Consider the following 17,592-nt stretch of genomic DNA (forward strand, 5'->3'; position numbering starts at 1 on the left):
CAATTAAATCTAAAAATTACCGGAAATGGTACAGGAGACCAAAAAATATAATTCAAATATATAAATTTCTTAAGCATTCTTAATTAATTTTCTTTATTTTTTGTATTTGCATAGCAATTTCTCAGACTCTCATTGTAAATCATTACAACTTAAATGACTATTCGCCAAGTTGCAACTCGTAGTTAAAGTACAAATAAACAAGTATTAAGTGAAAAATTGCTTCACTGATTATTTCTATGTGCACCTTCTTTCCATTTACCATCCTTCCAGTTATCTCTAGTGATACCTATTGGACTTTGTTGTTATATTTCTTAAGCAGAAACCGCAGAAGATCGATAATTGTGCAGGGATCATATTCATAAATACATTTTATAATACGTAGAAAAAAATAGATTATTTGGATTTCAAAAGAGCTTAATAAAGCATATCCTACATTTACGAATACTAACCAATTATCGACCTTCTGCAGTCCATATTAAGTTCAAGTTCAATTCATCAAATGGTAAATTTTCGATCACAGCTTAAGATTTACAATTTAAGGATGACCCAATATGCAGTTACAGATCTTCCGGCGATCATAAGACCACTAAATTTCTATTGCGTGATGTTTCTTTTGAGGGACTGTTTAAAAGAAACACTAATTTAGCTATACGGTCAAAACGAAAAAAAATTTCCAAAGGTTTGTAGCTTACTTGAAAAGTGTTCTTCGAGATCTGGTTTTGACTTTCATTCATTTAATCTTATAATTCTGTTCACCAACAGAGGAAGCTCTGGAAAAACTTGTAAGAAATACTTTCTATAATTACTATCACTTTGAAGCCGTTTTAGACAAGGTACATCATTCCAATGCTGGTGAACATTATGTATAAATTGCAAACAACCTAACCATGTAGCATCGTAGTGTCCCACATTGAAACCACTAAAGACTTAAGGATCAATACGATCCTTCCAATTTTTTAACCCATTTAACTGCTCATGGACATCTGAGTAGAGAGGATGACCTAAATATGGTATCTCTATCTCTGGTCGGTTTCCCGCATCACACATCAAGTCAAACTTACATTCATCGGATTGTAGATAAGGGTGTTTTAACGCCTCGTTAGCAGATGGTCTGAGTTCAGGTCTCAATTGTAGCATCCACCAAAGAAGATCTTTAAGTTAAACATCTACAATGTTTTTCAATTCAACAGGGTTTCCATTCAACAAGTTTTGCAGTCTTGTCGTTCGATCTCCAAAAGGATGTTTCCCTTTTGTTGCAACATAAAAAGCCACCATTCCTGCACTCTAAAATCGTTGAAAAACTAAAAGCGTGAATAAAATATTAAAGACATATATTTATTATTATTTATATGTATTTTGAAAACTGTTATATTCTAAAACATACCATTTTATCAGACTCTTTTTTGTAATGGGACCTTTTAATCGACTCATCATCCGGACAATACGATTCGGGAGTAACCCAATAATCAGATCCCCAAGTAAGGCCGTGTTTAAATGTCTTATATTCACTTTTCAGTATTCGACTGATACCAAAGTCAGCTATCAGAAATTTGCCTTGGGCATCTCGAAGAACATTGGAAGGCTTTAAATCTCGATGAAGAATAGGATGTGGCTCGCTGTGAAGATGAGCTAAGCCTTTTAAAATTTGTCTGAGAATTTTGGGAAGCGATTTTTGAAGATAAGCGAAACTATTCGATTCCGCTTGCACAAAATCCACCAGCGATTCTTCACACAGGTCAAGTATTAAATAAACATATTCTAATGTAATGTCTTCTTCTAAGTAAAAATAATTCACAACATCATTCGATTTTTTTTTATGATTTCTTTGAAAATTTTCTTTTCTTGTTGTGTAAGCCTAATGCAGATATCACGAGGTATTCGTTTCACTGCTTTTCCATAGCCATCTTTTCCCAGTCCAAGATAAACACGAGTTCCATCACTTCCTTTGCCGATGCAAAATTCTCCGGAGAAAATTACACGCACATCACTTATATATTCAACTTTTACTTTGGGATCTTGTCCATACTTAATCATTTTAAAAAACAATTGATTATGTTTAGTTGATTCATCAACGCATTTCCACTGCAATTCTGAAATCGGGTAAAAATATTACTTTTAAAGATTATCAAAACAAGAAAATCAATTAACTAGAAATAACTCAACGTCTGCCATTGCCCAAACGATTCAAATAGGTACTGACTGCACAATTTGTCATAACAACAATTTCCTAAATAAATCATTTAAGCAATCAGTTCAGAAAAAATTGAGGTAGCCCATACTAGAGAATTAATAGGTATAATTGTTCATCTCGATTACCAGCACGATCATACTTTTAAACATTTAAGCTCACTATCATAAGTATATTGTTGGTAGAATTCTTAAGCTCCTAACCCTAAATTTATATTAATTGTTGTACGCCAGTGATAGTTCAACTGCCGTAACGGTAAAACGGTAAAACTGTATAGTAATTGTTAAATCATAAACCACTCGTTTAAGGAAACAAATCCTGGCAAGAGTGGAGGATATAGCTGATAAATAAATTATTAGATATAATACATCATGTCTCCAGACTGGCGTAACAAAGCTTTGGTACTGGTAAATCCACATCATATATTTTGGCAACTAACGACTATGTACATATAATGTTAATTGTAGAAAAGTAAAGGTTTCTCCGGATTTTTGAAAATTTATTGTATTGAGCGTTCTTCAACTCCTCATGAGAACCGAGTCGAAAGCTCAATAGAATAAATTTTCAAAAATCCTGAGAAACCTTTACTTTTCTACAATGAACATGCCTGGATTACCAATCTTTAAACTTGTAATGTCAATTATAATGTAGTATTTAAAAAACCCTAAATTTATTGTTAATCCGAAGCAAAGGTTGTCTCTTACCCTCCATATATATTTTGTACATACAGATTGCCTCGTCCCGTCTTTTAAGTTTATCAAACAATTCTGCTAATTCCCAATAAAAAACTAACACTCCATTCATGATTTCAGTTGAAGTAACAATTGACAAGTTCTTCATGTTGTGGTCGATGAAATCTTTAATAACGTTAATACCATCAACTTTCTTTAGTTCTTTTTTTTGTTCCTGCTGATTTTCTTGGTGTTGACATTCAGTAAGAGAGAATCCTTTTCTATAATGCTCCAAAGATTTCTCATAATTTTCAAGCCGCTTGCTCAATCCTCCCAATGCAATATGACAAAGACAGACCATTTTATTTTTCTTCAGGTCATCCACAAATCTTTCAGTGGTAGAATCAATATTTCCCAGGCCAAGATAAAATTGATGTTGAAAAAATTTACGTTTCACTTTTGAAGAAATCTTCAAGCAATTACCAAAACATTTCAATCTTTCCTCCCATTTTTCAAAGAGGAAACAAGCGTTACCAGTACCAAAATATGCCATCATTTTGACGCTATTCTTGCTTGGAGGTCTCAAACATTGTACATAGTGTTCAATTGCTGATTCATAGTCGCCATTATTCATACAGCGATTCCCTTCTTCCAAGTGCTGTCTCACTGAACCTGACTGTGGACCAAATTTTAATAAAGAAAAGAAGTTACCCATGTATTAGTCAGGCTGTTATTACTTTCATGTGAATCGATGAATTTTCTTTGTTGTGCCAGTTGTAAACGACAAAATATAGTCATCCAGTATAACTAAAGACATAAGAATCAACTCATTCATCAAAAAAATTTCATTGGCAATTTCGAGTACTTGCAAGATTCGTGAAAAAATAACCCCCTTTTATTTTATTAAGATTTCTGTTCACGTTAGTTTAATATTTAAGCTTATTTATGTTTCGACTCATTACAGCAAGAACAACAGTTTTACTATTCAAACACAACCATTATTGTTCTGATCAAAATCACAATAGAGGAAATTCATTTATGGAAGTTTAAAGCAAGCAAATGAGAGATCTGACTAACATGTATGTAGAGTGTGTGTAGGGTGTTATATATCAATAGGTTAAAGATAGCGCAATTTTGGTAAATCAATTCTCGATAATGAATGTTTTAACATTTCCCCCCTTTTAAGTTTCGTAAGTTTCAGCAACATTGAATTTAGGAGTGATTTACACCGTATAAGTAAAATAAGTTTCTCAAAACGCTCCATTTTTAAGGCTGTTTAAAGTAGGCAAAATACTTCTTTTTATGGAGCTTAACAGTCGCAGGAAAAGTCTGGAACGACTTACTTTTGTAACGTCATCCAAAGTATTCATCAAGATATATATACCAACCACGTGTTTGTCAGTAATTGCACGTTGCAAACCCCCACTCCAACAGTCACGAAAGTCACGCATCAAGACAATACATTATTTATCATATGAAGACAACGCAAGATGCGACAACTTGAAAATGAATATAATATTTTGCATTAAAAACTTTCCGTCTGATTTCTTTTGAGTATCTTTTTTCCTAGTATTTTTATACACAGGTGTTGAAACACGCGAAGAAGAAAACAATACAACAAAGTCTGGAAAATTTACAATTAATGTGACGATCTTTGAGTTAACGGTGTCTTAAATTTTGATTTCTTTACCATTTCTGTTCTCAATAAAGTAAATGGTTTGAACCCGGGAGTATCGTTACATGTTTGTAAATGTAGATCGTCCAGGTTGGTATAGTCCTGAGAAGGACTGTTTTTGTTGTTTTTGAGTCAACAGCAACAAAAACAGTCCTTCTCTGGATTATACCAGCCTGGACGATCTACATTTACAAACATTTCTGTTCTCGTCAGATCAGAACCATCAAACTAAGTCGAATACCTGTCTTGCATATAGTTGCACATAGTCGTAGATTAATATATATAAATTGGGACATTTGCTCTAACTCGTGTCTAATAAATATTTTAGCAAAATTGCGCATGCATAAACAAAGATGCGACAATACCAAAACGTGCTTTTAAAAAACCCCAGCGTTTTATTGATGAATTTGTAGTAATAATGATTTTTCTAGGAAAGAAAACCAAACAACAAAATAACTTTTTTAATATAGAAGTAAATGAGGTTGACCAGGATCAAAAAATTTTAAAATGTCTCATAGTACAAACCCATTGGTGCAGTCCAATCTTAATTCGTATGTAGTTTCCAAATAGAGAGGCACCCACACGTCACAATGCATTGTAAATTGCAACTTACATGACAAACTTATTATAAACCCCAAAGTTCAGGTCTACAGCGCGATGAATCTGTGTCAAAAGAGAATCACAAGACGCACCAAGAATCAAATTCTTACAATCCGTTGACCTTAGTTAGATAGTATACGGAAAAAGCACATGATTAAATTTTTGGAAGCTCCAAAAGATATTCATTTGATAAAAGTTGCATTTAATCTATTCGAGATTGCAGTAATGCAGCATAAATAATTGGTTTATGATAAACTATCTCAAAAAGTTGATTCTTCTAATTCTCATCAATAAGGTGCTTCACCTTTATGAAATAAACTTATCAGCCTATAACTGTAAGTATTGAAATCAGTTCCAAGCATATTCTTTTTCATAAGAAAATTTGCTTGCGTGTGCTCTTCCTGCCACGTATATCATACCACTCTTGTCATGAATACACGTTAACAAAGTAAAAACCTATGTTATTTCCTTGTTTTTTGGAAATCGAAAATCTGCATCTTGACTAGGGAATAAAAACTGTACAAAAAATACACCAATTATTATGAAATCGTGTTAGTTTGAATTGTTATTGCCTAAATAATTTTAACTTTGATTCCCGTGAGTTGCAAAGAACTATCCTGTTAAAAATATAATCTGAAGATTTGTACTCGGAAAATAGACATATAAATAAGGAAGAAAGACAGGCTTTATGTGATCAAATTTAACTTCTGACACAATGAATTTTCTAATGAATGAAAAAATCCGCAAAATTCAACCTTACGTTTTACAGCGTTACGGTTTTTAATATTGACTATTGATGAGAGTAAAATACAACTAAGTCTGAAAAACTTACAAAAATTTCTCCGTCTTCAAGTAATTCAACACTATTGACTTCTTCACCGTTTTTACTACCGTCTGACTACAAGGATCAAAACAACAAGAATGATTTGTTTTGCAAGTCCTCATACCTACATAAATTTTCTCAATTTGAAAAGATCACAGCAAGATATAGTGACCTGGCGACCTTTGGTGGCGGAGATTGGAGGAGTTTTGAAAAGGCTTAGTTTAAATTTTAACACGCAAATGCTTTCCAAAATGCCTTTGGTGTGCGACATAAGCAAGTACAATAGAGGAAACACAAAAAATAGTCGGTTATTCATCACATAAATCATATTGCACACACTATACTTGTGTTTTAACCCGATGCCTGTCTTAATCAATGCCCTAAAAGAACAAGCAGCGTCTTTCGCCCGTTTTTAATCGTGCTCACTCAGGCCGGCACGACCAAATTACATATTCCTAAAGGGTTAGAAACGACTGGATGAGATGCAAAATTCAGCAATTGTATCCCCATGAAATGTTCCAAAAAGTCTCCCTTGTCTAACCGAACTCCTTTGTTTTCATGCAAAGGTGTGAAAGGCGAGTTTCTGGCGCCTGAAAACCAGATTGCTCAGTCAGCTTTTTACAAGACTGTCCATGCCGGATTCACAAGTTAACCATTTGTCATTGATCTATGATGTAAATGGCATTTGTAATTCATAGGCATGCTGACGAGCCCGGACATTGAGCGAAAGAGCTATTTCAAAAAAAATGATTTAGTTGAAATAAATTAATGATTTGATTTGATTTGAAATGAAAAAATGATTTTGAGAATTAATCGAAACTTAACAACAATTTAAAAACGTCATGATCATTTGAACGATAAATATGATTTTCAATATCGTCATTATCCCAGCAGTAAAAGAAACTTGTTTTTACTTAGATAGGAAAATGATAATTTTTGAAGAATGCAGATGTTAGAAATAAAGATTAAATCAATTTAGCTCAAACAAAAGCTTTAAGACAGAGTAAAATCTGTTGAAAGCGGCGTTGTAATACATTTCTTTATTATAAAAGAAAAGATAATTAATAAAAACATGTATTATTCATATCGTATTCATATTGCATTCATATCCGACTGCGAGAGAACAAGTCATTTATTCAATATTCTCATCATTCTTGTTTTGCTTAGCATGGTGCATTTAATGAATCGGTAACTTTCTTTTTTTCAAACATTAACGTATATATGAAGTCGATCATCGATAGTCCTTGATATTTGCAATAGTTGTAATTTACTTAACGTTCACAAAGACTACAGGAATATAGCTACTCTTTAAAACATAGAGTAGACTGAAACTATGCGCTCCACCCCGAATATAGGTAATGAAATGCAAACTTGAAGGAACTAATTTAACTCAAATGCTGGAAAATCCAGATAATGTTTGATATACAGAAGTATCTAACATAGAAGGATTAGGGATTAAAGGTTTTTATTATTATTCTTCAGATTAAAAAGTACGATGAATTTACATTGATTTTCTATATATTTATCATACTATACTAAGAATTATATGTTAACTTTATTATATATATATTTACAAGATCTAGCAATAAAAGATTGTTTATGACATTTGGTCCGAGATAAAAAACTATAAGTTTTGCTTTTACGCAACTCGTGCGAATTTTCTTTAGGATAAGGTACTAAAAATTTGCATGGATGATCAGGTTCCTCTATAATCCTTTTGATCTCTTGGGTAGCTGCTAGTTCACGTGTGCTTTTCAAAGAGGGCAAGTAGTTTTTATCTAGTTGTAAAATTTTCAAACTTCTTTGTACACGTTCAATTTCTTGCTGTAAAAAATGTGGAAGTCCTGCCCAGACTGCCGATGCATACTCTAATACTGGTCTTATTTTTGATTTATATGTTAATAATCCAACATCTGAAGGTAATTGAGACTTCCTACAAAGTCGAAGATGATATAGTCTTATTTGCCTTGCTTGTAATTTGGTGTACATGTTCATTCCATTCAAGATCATTTTGACATGTTACGCCAAGAAGTTTGAAATTAGTAACTCTTTCTATTTCTTCTTCTCCAATAAATAGGGAGGGTGGTTCTTGTATTGAGTCCGTAAAGCATATCCACATATCCTTTGTTTTTCTCGGATTCAGAGCCATCAGAGAACAAGACATTTCCGACATTTTCAGTTGTACGATGAGCTAATCGAAGACAAGCAATCGTTTCTTGTTAAATCATTTCATGAAAATGTTCACGAATGACAATATTTAAAATATCAATGCAAAATGATTTATAGACATATCATAAATGAAAAAATTAATTTAGACAACACCAAGAACAGTTTTCTCAAGAATTATATTCCTCATAATACAATTTGCTTGCGTGTCCACTTCCGTCAACGTAGTTCATAAAATTGTCATGAAGAAGGGAAAGTATACACGCTAACAAAGCTAAAGCATCGTGAAAACGTTAAATATAACACTGTCGAGATTCTGTATGTATGAAAGTTTAGTTGTGATTAAAAACGCAGCAAAAAAAACACTCTAATGCTATAGAATTGTTTAAGTCCGTATAGTTACTGCCTACAAACTTTATGTTTTTTTGCGTGATGGGTAGAAATCTTTACTTCTATATAAAATCGAAGTATTTGTAAAGGGAGTTATAAATAAGTTACATACACAAACTTTCGGCAATGAAAATTAACGTCTGACGCAACATAATTTTCTTAACGTTGTTAATATATACACCCTAAAAGAAATCACAAACTCAAGTATTTTTAAAGAATATCAGCATTTAATAATGTAAAGAATACAATATAACAAAGTCTGGTAAACTTACAGATAAACCACTGATCTTCGATCACAGTCTCCAATAGGTATTTCAACAAGTGTATTTCTATAACGTTTACCGTCAGGTTAGAAACATCAATAATAACGCCTTGTTTGCAATGTCGTCATAAAAAGATTATTTTAACAAAGTAGAAATTTTAAAATAACAGTAGGAAGTACATTTTTTTGAAAAAATGCTATATGTTCTCCATGAGGGGAGGGGAGGAGAATGAATAATTTGTTGATTTAAATGTCCTTCAAATGTATGAAAAATAAATAGAAAGTTATTACATAGATAGTAAATTCACCATATAAAATGAACCATTCATAAGTCTAAAATAGCTTGTTAATAAATCATTCAACTTCCACTTTCTTTCTCCTCATCGCTACTTTCAAACCGAAAAAAAACAGGTTCTTGTGGTAGGACCTGAACATCATTTATTGGCACATGATGTTTCTTTCTAAAACCGCTGTCATTATGAGTCCACGATGAACTGCTCGTCTCTTTATTAAATGAACCGACGTTTTTTCTACTTTCGCTTCCATTCCTCTCACGCGCCTGGCCATTACGTAAACGCTGTTTATAGAAAATAAGAGAATGTTCTTTGACTGTAGACAATATATAGCAATGATGTGAAAGATTCTCGAAACTTAAGTTAGTAAATAGAGTAGACTCATAGCAGTGCAAGGATAAGCAAAAAAATCAAATACATTTACTTTATTTTACATATAAATAACTCTAAAGTTTCTTCAAATGATTAATTATGTTTTTCTTGATCTGATTGACTTCTCTCTTCAACAACAACCTCCCTGTTTTCTTTAACGTTTCTTTCAAGTTTGTTTTTAAATGATTTATAACTACCACGGGAATATCCATCCGTAGAGATATCTGATTGACTGTCGCTTGGCCGTGGAGGACTGGGTAAAAATTCAGAAAACTCACTGCCACTGACAATGGACATGATTTCTGGGTCATGTGATTCCTTCCCACTTTTTGTCGGAATAAATTGCTTGAAAATTTTGATCCTTACTTTGGTCTTGAAGGACAGGCGATGATTTATAATCTACTTCTGACGCATCCGAACGTGACCTGAGTTGTGATCGACCAGAAATTTTGTAATAAGTCCAGGTTATAGCATTTTTAGCATGGGATAGTTTTGGATGGTTTTCAATAATGTATCTTTTACTATTACCAGAACCATGACTTTTAGCTTCACAAACTTTCATTTCGTGATTCATGTAATCTTGTGTACGAGTTGAGCCTTGATATTTGGCTTTTCTTCTAGGTGGTAAGTAATAAGAGTAAACATCTTCATAATTTTCATGTCTTGACGGCGAATTTCGAAGGTTTATTGTCCCGGCAGATGGTAAAGGTTTTCGTCTGCGAGACGTCGAAGATTTAAAAGATTTTTTGTAGTTCAGTCTTGAGTGGTTTCTTGGCAATGATCTCCTTTGTCTACAAAGAGCAATGGTAATTTTAGAACTTTTAAAAACCAAAGGAGAAGAAAACAGGGATGTATTGCTATCGCTAATTGGGGGGGGGGCTCTTATTCATATATTCATGATATGCTGAATTACTATCTTTTAAAATGTATTGTTATCTAAGGATTTATAACATGCATATATGAACAAGAGCCCCCCCTCCAATTAGCGATAGCAATACATTCCTGAAAGACAACGTTTGTGTTTGATAAAATTAAGCATAGTAAGCCATTGGAGGAGAATAAATAACAGAGTAGGATTACGTGTGCAGTTGAATTCAAGTCAGTGACTTGTACTGCAACCGAGCTGTAATAGTATAACTGCTCTGTGGTACTACAACTGACCTGTAATAGTATAACTGCTCTGTGGTAGTACAACTGATCTGTAATAGTATAACTGCTCTGTGGTACTACAACTGACCTGTAATAGTATAACTGGTCTGTGGTAGTACAACTGATCTGTAATAGTTTAAGTGCCCTGTGGTAGTACGACTGACCTATAATAGTATTGCTGACCTGCAGTAGTACAACTGACATGTAAGAGTACGACTTTCCTGGATGATCAAATATTCTCACAACAACAACAGGTTGTTGATGATCAACACTAGACACATCATCGCCATATTGACTGTAGCCCATGTTGGTATAATTTCCCACTAAATCACTTGGCATCATGTTTCTTGAACAATTGTCATGTGACGGCATGCTACGTGACGTCATTGCAGCTGTCTCCTTGGAAGAGAAGTTGATTGGCTGTAACCTCTCTGTACGTAGTGGAGCATTAGAAACCGCCCTCCTTACCCAATAATAGAATAATCGCAGAACGCAGAGGCTTGCTTTTGAAAAAACGGCTCCTCAAGGATGAAAACCTGTAGGAAAAGTATCAAGCCACAATAAACGATTACATTGATAAAGGCTTCGCAGAAAGAATTCCTCAGGATCAGCTAGACGTAAACGACAGACCAACGTGGTGCCTACCACATCACCCGGTTACTCATCCTATAAAGCCCGAAAAGGTAAGAGTCGTCTATGATTGTGCAGCCAGATATGAGCAAACGTCGTTGAATCAGCAACTTCTACAGGGTCCGAATCAGAAAAATCTACTAACAGGCGTGTTAATTCGCTTCAGAGAGGAATTGGTTGCAGTAGTTGCTGATGAATAAGCAATGTTCCATCAAGTTCTAGTGGAACCAAAGGATCGGGACGCATTGCGATTCTTATGGTGGCCAAATAACGACCTTTCTGGAGACATTGAAGAATACGGAATGACGAGACATTTGTTCGGAGCAACGTCGTTTCCTAGTATCGTCAATTTCTGTTTGCTGAAGATTCCCAAGCTGTATTGACAAGAACACGACTCACTATTAGTAGAGACGGTGAAACGTAACATGTATGCCGATGACTTGATGAAATCAATAAGCGAACCAGAGAAAGCACTAAGTTTAGCGAGTCAATTGCGTCAACTATTGAAAAGGGGAGGATTCCGTCTTACAAATTGGTATAGCAACAGTTGGAGCTTGATAGCAACGATTCACGAAACTGAGAAAGCAAAATCCGTAAAGAATTTAAAATTGGATAAGCTTCCCACAGAAAGTACTCTTGGAATAAAGTGGAACACAGAAGAGGATATGTTTGTGTGGGTTGTTGTGGAAAGAATGTTGCAGTTAGAAAACGAAGGTCCCGTCACTCGACGGAAGATAGTGTCAGCAGTATAGTCGCTTTTTGATCCTTTAGGCTTTATTGCTCCGTTTGTTATGAAGGCAAAGTTAATACTGCCAAATGCTTTGTAGAAAGGGACTTGGATGGGATGATCACATTCAAGCGAACGAACTTTCGCAATGGAAACGTTGGGTAGCTGATCCCCCAAAGCTACAAGAAATTCGGGTTCGCCGCTGTTTTAAACCTGCAGGATTCAAAGAAGTTAAAGATGTGAGTGTACATATTTTCTCCGACGCCTCTCGACTTGGCTATTTGGCGGTGGCATATTTGCGTCTAAAGAATGCAAACAAAGAAATACACTGCTCATTTGTAATTGAGAAGGCTAGACTCGCTCCATGAAGGGAGATTTCTATACCAAAACTGGAATTAACGGCTGCCGTCATTTCCGTAAGACTTTCGAAGATTATTCGAGAATAATTGGATTTGGTAGTGCAAGGAGTTTGTTACTGGGCAGATTCAACGTCAGTTCTCAAATGTATTAACAACGAAAGCAAAAGATTTCACACATTCGAGTCCAACCGTTTGTCAGTGATTCGTAGTGGATCGCACCTATCCGAGTGGAATTACGTGAACCGTACGACAATCCCGCTAATGAAGGCTCCAAGGGCGTTAAATTGCACGTGTTAAGAAACAAAGGCCAATTGTTAAAAGGTCCTGCATTCCTTTGAGAGGATGAAAGTCATTGGCCAAAGGGGATAGCAATTCCTGAACTAAAGGATGAAGACCGAGAAGTAAGGAAGGAAGCCCAAATTTACGTGACTGCAGAGCGACCTCGCTTATTGGATATGTTGATTTCACGCCACTCCATTTGATGGAAGTTGAGGTGTTCGTTTGTTTGGTTGTTTCGTTATAAGGATTATCTTCTTAGCAAGGCGAGACAATGGAAAGTTATTTCTGGTCCTCATTTGGAATCGGAATTTAAAGTTGGACGACTAACAATGGAAGAATTGGATGCCGCCGAAAGTGAGATCTTCGCATATGTACAGAACACCACATTCTCTCAAGAATTGAACTGTTTGCAGTTCCAGAAAATAGTAAGGAGCTTGACAAGGCACTACTACGAAAATCAGGAATCTCCATTTGACTATTAAATCCAAAGATGGTGAACGGCTTACTAAAGGTTGGAGGCAAGCTTGTTAATGCGCCAATCAATGGGAAATCAAAACATCCTATTATTCTACCCTTCAAGCATCCCATCACAGATATGATAATTCATCCACATCCTGCTGAAGTAGTTCATATGGGTCAAGAATCCGTCTTATCATCACTAAGAAAGGAATTCTGGATAATTAAAGGAAGAACAGCAGTTCGACGCGTTGTACGAAGTTGCCTGGCTTGTCAAAGAAGAAAGGCTCGTTTGGGTGAGCAGCTAATGTCAGATCTACAAGAAAGTCGAGTGACACCTCAAAAACCTCCTTTTACTATAGTAGGAATCGACTATTTTGGATCCATTTTGGTGAAAAGAGGTCGATCGTTGGTGGAAATACATGGCTGCCTTTTCACATGTTTCACGCTCCTTGGATACAGACTCGATGATTACAGCTATCAGGAGATTTATTAGCAATCGAGGATGTCCCGAGAAAATCAGGAGTGATAGAGGAACAAATTTTGTGAGTGCTAACAAGAAACTAAACAAAGGAATTGAAGAATGGGATCAAAGTAAAGTGAACAACTTTTGTACGCAAAGAAGAATTAAGTGGCACTTTAACCCGCCTTCAGCGAGCCATATGTTAGGCGTATGGCAGAGAATGAAACGATCTGTTAGACAAATCCTCAAAGCAATTCTTAAAGAACAAGTAGTTTCAGACGAAGTCCTGCAAACCTTGATTGCAGAGGTGGTTCTAATCCTGAATTCAAGACCTCTCACGCGCAACAGTGACAGTCCTGAAGATGACGATTCTCTAACTCCAAACCACTTATTGCATTTAAGAGCAAGTACTAGTTTACCCCCGGGATTATTTGACAAAAATGATTTGTGCTGTAAGAAGAATTGGAAGCAGGCTCAATATTTGGCAAATAATTTTTGGCGTAGATGGTTAAAGAATACGTACTAACATTAATGGAGAGAAAGAAATGGTATATACCGAGACGGAATTTTAAAGAAGGAGATCTAGTACTGATAAGAGCCAAACATCAACGAAAGGGAGATTACAAGATGAACACGGTAACCTTGATCTGTCCCGTGACTAAATTATGTCTACTTGAGATGGACAATTGAAGTTTATATACCTAAATAATTTAGAATTTGAGAGTTATATTCTTGTTGTGTTAATCAAATTTCACGGTAGCTTAATATGGTTGTAAATGGATTGCTACGTTGCAATTTTCATTTAGGGGCCGGTGTGGCTACAGTATGATTGCCGCTTTGGACGGCATGGGGAGCAGGAAGTGACGTTTGAAAGGGTGTTGTTGTTTAGTTAGAGTAAAAGACAAATTGTTGTTGTTGAATGTTGTACGTGGGACCAAACGGTCCTTAAAGTAATTTGAAAGTAATAATTTGTAATTTGGTTTATTTCATTAAATTGTTTATTCACAAGTTGTATGGCGACTTGATAGTCAACATCCTTATTCGCGGTAACCTTCCCCTGACTTGAACAGTCATAAACAAGCACATGATGGGGCAGCAAATACCTATGACTTGACATCTGAATGCAGTTACTTGACCCAATTCAAAGAGAAGAACCGAAGGCTGTATTGGTATATTGTGTAGCTCATTCTTGTCCTTTGGGTTGACTAATGGCTGAAGTGGCTCACTTTAATCTACCATAAAATCTTTGAGCGAGACTAGGTTTTACTGTCAGAACTGCAGCGATCGATGCCGTTTTTTTAAAAAAGGTATGCAGTGTTGCACGCGGATAGCAGTATTTGATATGAACTGGAGCTCAGGTTTGACAAATAAAGTTTGATCTTAGGCAAATATTGAACTTGTGATAGGTGCATATAGGGGTTATATTTTATCTACCCATCACACAGACTACAGAAAGTCCAGGAACGAAGTAGAAATTGACTTAAGAAGGATAACAATATCAATACTGTAAGATTTAGTAAAGACCGCAAACGAGCAAAATTTATGCTAAGATCAAATGCGAATTATGGATATCACTTGAATTAGCACGATAAGCGGCATCATGAAAACGTACGTCGTTGTATGTGTAGTAAAGCTCATAAACTTCTTTGTACCCATTTAATGCATACAACAAAGGTCCATTTTTAACTCTTCAGAGAGTGAAAACATCTTAGTCTGACATTGAACTAGAATTCGTAGCTTGCAAATAGTACGACCAATCGTTTAGGCTATTAGTTAAATTCGTTCGTTTTGTGCAATGTATTGATTTTTGAACTATACTTGCACTTTGTGTATTGTAATGAAGTACAACTAAATTATAAAGGTTTCATGACTTTCTCCATTTTCAATGTTTGTACTAGACTCCCTAAAGCTTCAAAAAATAAGGGTGGAGTATAGACTATACTCGTCGACTTTAACCCCAAATTTAAATCTGTTTCTACGCCTATGTATCGATCCTATGTATATCTATGAAACACCGAACCATTGGCGTTGTGGCAGGGGTACATCCAGGGGGGATACCACACAAATGATTCAAGGGGAGACACCACTACCAGAAGGCATATGGGGGTCGCCAGAACGCATCTTTACAAACTCCTCTAATTTTCTTTTAGGAAACAAAATCAAACAAATAAAACCACTGAACGGCGGAACGGATCAGAAAAAATGGCGGACGGATCTGTTTCTGCTGAAATTTACCAAAATTGACCAGTATTATTTCGCATTGTAATACAATTTGTAATCAGAATGATACAATATTTCGATCTATTCATATCCAACACTTTGTCGCGTTTTTACTCAAAATGACAAGGAACATATAAACAGGCACTTCGGAAGATCGATAATTGGGGGGGAGGGCTAATATTCATATATTCATATATGCAGGCTTAAGATCTTTTGAAATCCATTAATTCCTAAGGATTAAAACATGAATATTTGAATATGAGCCCCCCCAAATTATCGACCCTCGGCGGTTCCTGAAACTTGTATGCCGAAGGTTCATCTAAATTCTCAAAAGCTCTTTTTTGGTGACGACTAAAACTTAAAACAGACTTATTTTGTGTTGTTCAACACCTAAACTATGTGAATTATAGCTTTGGAAAATCGTCCAGTTTGCACAAATGCTTCTTAAGCTATTTTTATAGTTATTATGAATATTATTATTATCTTACACAATCTCATGAAGGGATTTTGAATCGAAAATGCTTAAAAATATTGGGCGCAAGGAGACGTAAAATATCCTGAGATGACGAAATAACAAGGAAAAGCATAATCAAGGAGTATATGTTGAATGTTAGAAAGCATATCACTACGTATGGAAGATACAATTTATAAGTGCCTTATACAAAAATTTGATAGTATAACTTACTTTCATAGTCGGGGTAATATTCCGTTCCTTCACCTTTAGACTCGTAACGTTCTGCCAATTGAAAAGTCACCAAACGTGTGACAGTATTTTAGTCAATAATATTCGACTCTAAAAAAACCTTAAAGATATATCTATAGTTGGTGCATAAAGACATAAAATCTCTAGACGACAATTATCGAGGTAAAAAAATCAATAACGAGTATGTATGTTCTACGATAAAATGTTGGAAAATATGTCCATATTTTTGCATGTATAGCTTACACACAATTTACGAGGGTCTCGCATAAATTTGATTGTATATAACTTACCGTCATCCATGAAGTAACTTTTCATTCGTTGAAGGCAACTCTATAAATTCTGTATTATCCAGGAAATTCTGCAATCATAAGTACATATTTATCAAATCTTCGTCTTTCTCACTCGTTGAAATGAAAAGATTAAAAAAGAATTCTTGCACAGTTTTAATATCCAATCATTAAGGCGTTTAAATTACATATAACATCATAACCTTCAACGCCGTATGTCAACAAAGCAACTTTCCGTGATTATTAGCCTTAACATAGATGAAAATTTATAAAAATTAAACATACGCAGGAAGAAAATTTTCAGAAATTGTACTCATCATTGTTAAACGTTACTTGTATCAATTTTTTAAAACATCCAACTGTATGAAGTTAAATGAAGATATGATCTTCGCACTTTGCTGGACAATTTAAGCAATCGTCTCAGGACCTGAAAAAATCAGGTGACTCAACGGGATTCGAACCCATGACCTCTGCGGTGCCGGTGCAGTGCTCTGACCAACTGAGCTATGAAGTCACACAGTGGTGAGCAGGTCAATATTGTTGGGCTCATGTTTTCTCGTGAAAGGAATGTCGTATGAATGTTTTATGCAGTGCGGTATTTGAAATTAAATGAAGATATGATCTTCGCACTTTGCTGGACAATTTAAGCAATCGTCTCAGGACCTGAAAAAATCAGGTGACTCAACGGGATTCGAGCCCATGACCTCTGCGGTGCCGGTGCAGTGCTCTGACCAACTGAGCTATGAAGTCACACAGCGGTGAGCAGGTCCATATTGTTGGGCTCATGTTTTCTCGTGAAAGGAATGTTGTATGAATGTTTTATGCAGTGCAGTATTTGAAATTAAATGAAGATATGATCTTCGCAGTTTGCTGGACAAT

The 17,592-nt window shown here is 35.3% G+C and overlaps 2 protein-coding genes across 9 annotated transcripts; both read right to left on the minus strand.

Annotated features, from left to right (window-relative positions):
- Positions 1-1,267: 1,267 nt before the first annotated feature.
- Positions 1,268-17,069, minus strand: LOC124438296. 8 transcript variants are annotated; one of them, XR_006946038.1, is made up of 7 exons: positions 17,047-17,069; positions 16,917-16,961; positions 16,717-16,784; positions 16,409-16,459; positions 11,058-11,125; positions 10,773-10,988; positions 9,479-10,231 (listed from the first exon to the last, which is right to left on the minus strand). XR_006946038.1 is itself a non-coding variant. In XM_046988353.1 (5 exons), the coding sequence occupies exons 4-5, from the start codon at positions 10,974-10,976 to the stop codon at positions 9,748-9,750; spliced, it is 669 nt and encodes a 222-aa protein (XP_046844309.1). In that variant the 5' UTR covers positions 10,977-11,125; positions 16,409-16,459; positions 16,717-16,784; positions 16,917-17,047; the 3' UTR covers positions 9,479-9,747. The 8 variants fall into 8 exon arrangements, 2 of the variants coding, with proteins under 2 accessions (XP_046844310.1, XP_046844309.1); XR_006946036.1 differs by having other exon boundaries at positions 10,773-11,125; XR_006946039.1 differs by having other exon boundaries at positions 10,754-11,125.
- Positions 1,428-3,660, minus strand: LOC124438295. The gene is made up of 2 exons (XM_046988351.1): positions 2,893-3,660; positions 1,428-2,090 (listed from the first exon to the last, which is right to left on the minus strand). The coding sequence occupies exons 1-2, from the start codon at positions 3,572-3,574 to the stop codon at positions 1,792-1,794; spliced, it is 981 nt and encodes a 326-aa protein (XP_046844307.1). The 5' UTR covers positions 3,575-3,660; the 3' UTR covers positions 1,428-1,791.
- Positions 17,070-17,592: the final 523 nt, after the last annotated feature.

Source organism: Xenia sp. Carnegie-2017, unplaced genomic scaffold (genome assembly GCF_021976095.1).
Source record: "Xenia sp. Carnegie-2017 unplaced genomic scaffold, XeniaSp_v1 HiC_scaffold_19, whole genome shotgun sequence".
Classification (NCBI taxonomy): domain Eukaryota; kingdom Metazoa; phylum Cnidaria; class Anthozoa; order Malacalcyonacea; family Xeniidae; genus Xenia; species Xenia sp. Carnegie-2017.

What these genes read in the sequence shown, in the direction of transcription:
- LOC124438296 (XM_046988353.1), bottom strand. Translation starts at nt 10,976, where the DNA reads ATGACGTCACGTAGCATGCCGTCACATGACAATTGTTCAAGAAACATG. An exon ending in GGAAAGTCGTACTCTTACAT is followed by an intron (nt 10,232 to 10,791) that starts GTCAGTTGTACT and finishes TGCTCTTTGTAG; the next exon opens with ACAAAGGAGATCATTGCCAA.
- LOC124438295 (XM_046988351.1), bottom strand. Translation starts at nt 3,574, where the DNA reads ATGGGTAACTTCTTTTCTTTATTAAAATTTGGTCCACAGTCAGGTTCA. An exon ending in GTACAAAATATATATGGAGG is followed by an intron (nt 2,091 to 2,892) that starts GTAAGAGACAAC and finishes ACCCGATTTCAG; the next exon opens with AATTGCAGTGGAAATGCGTT.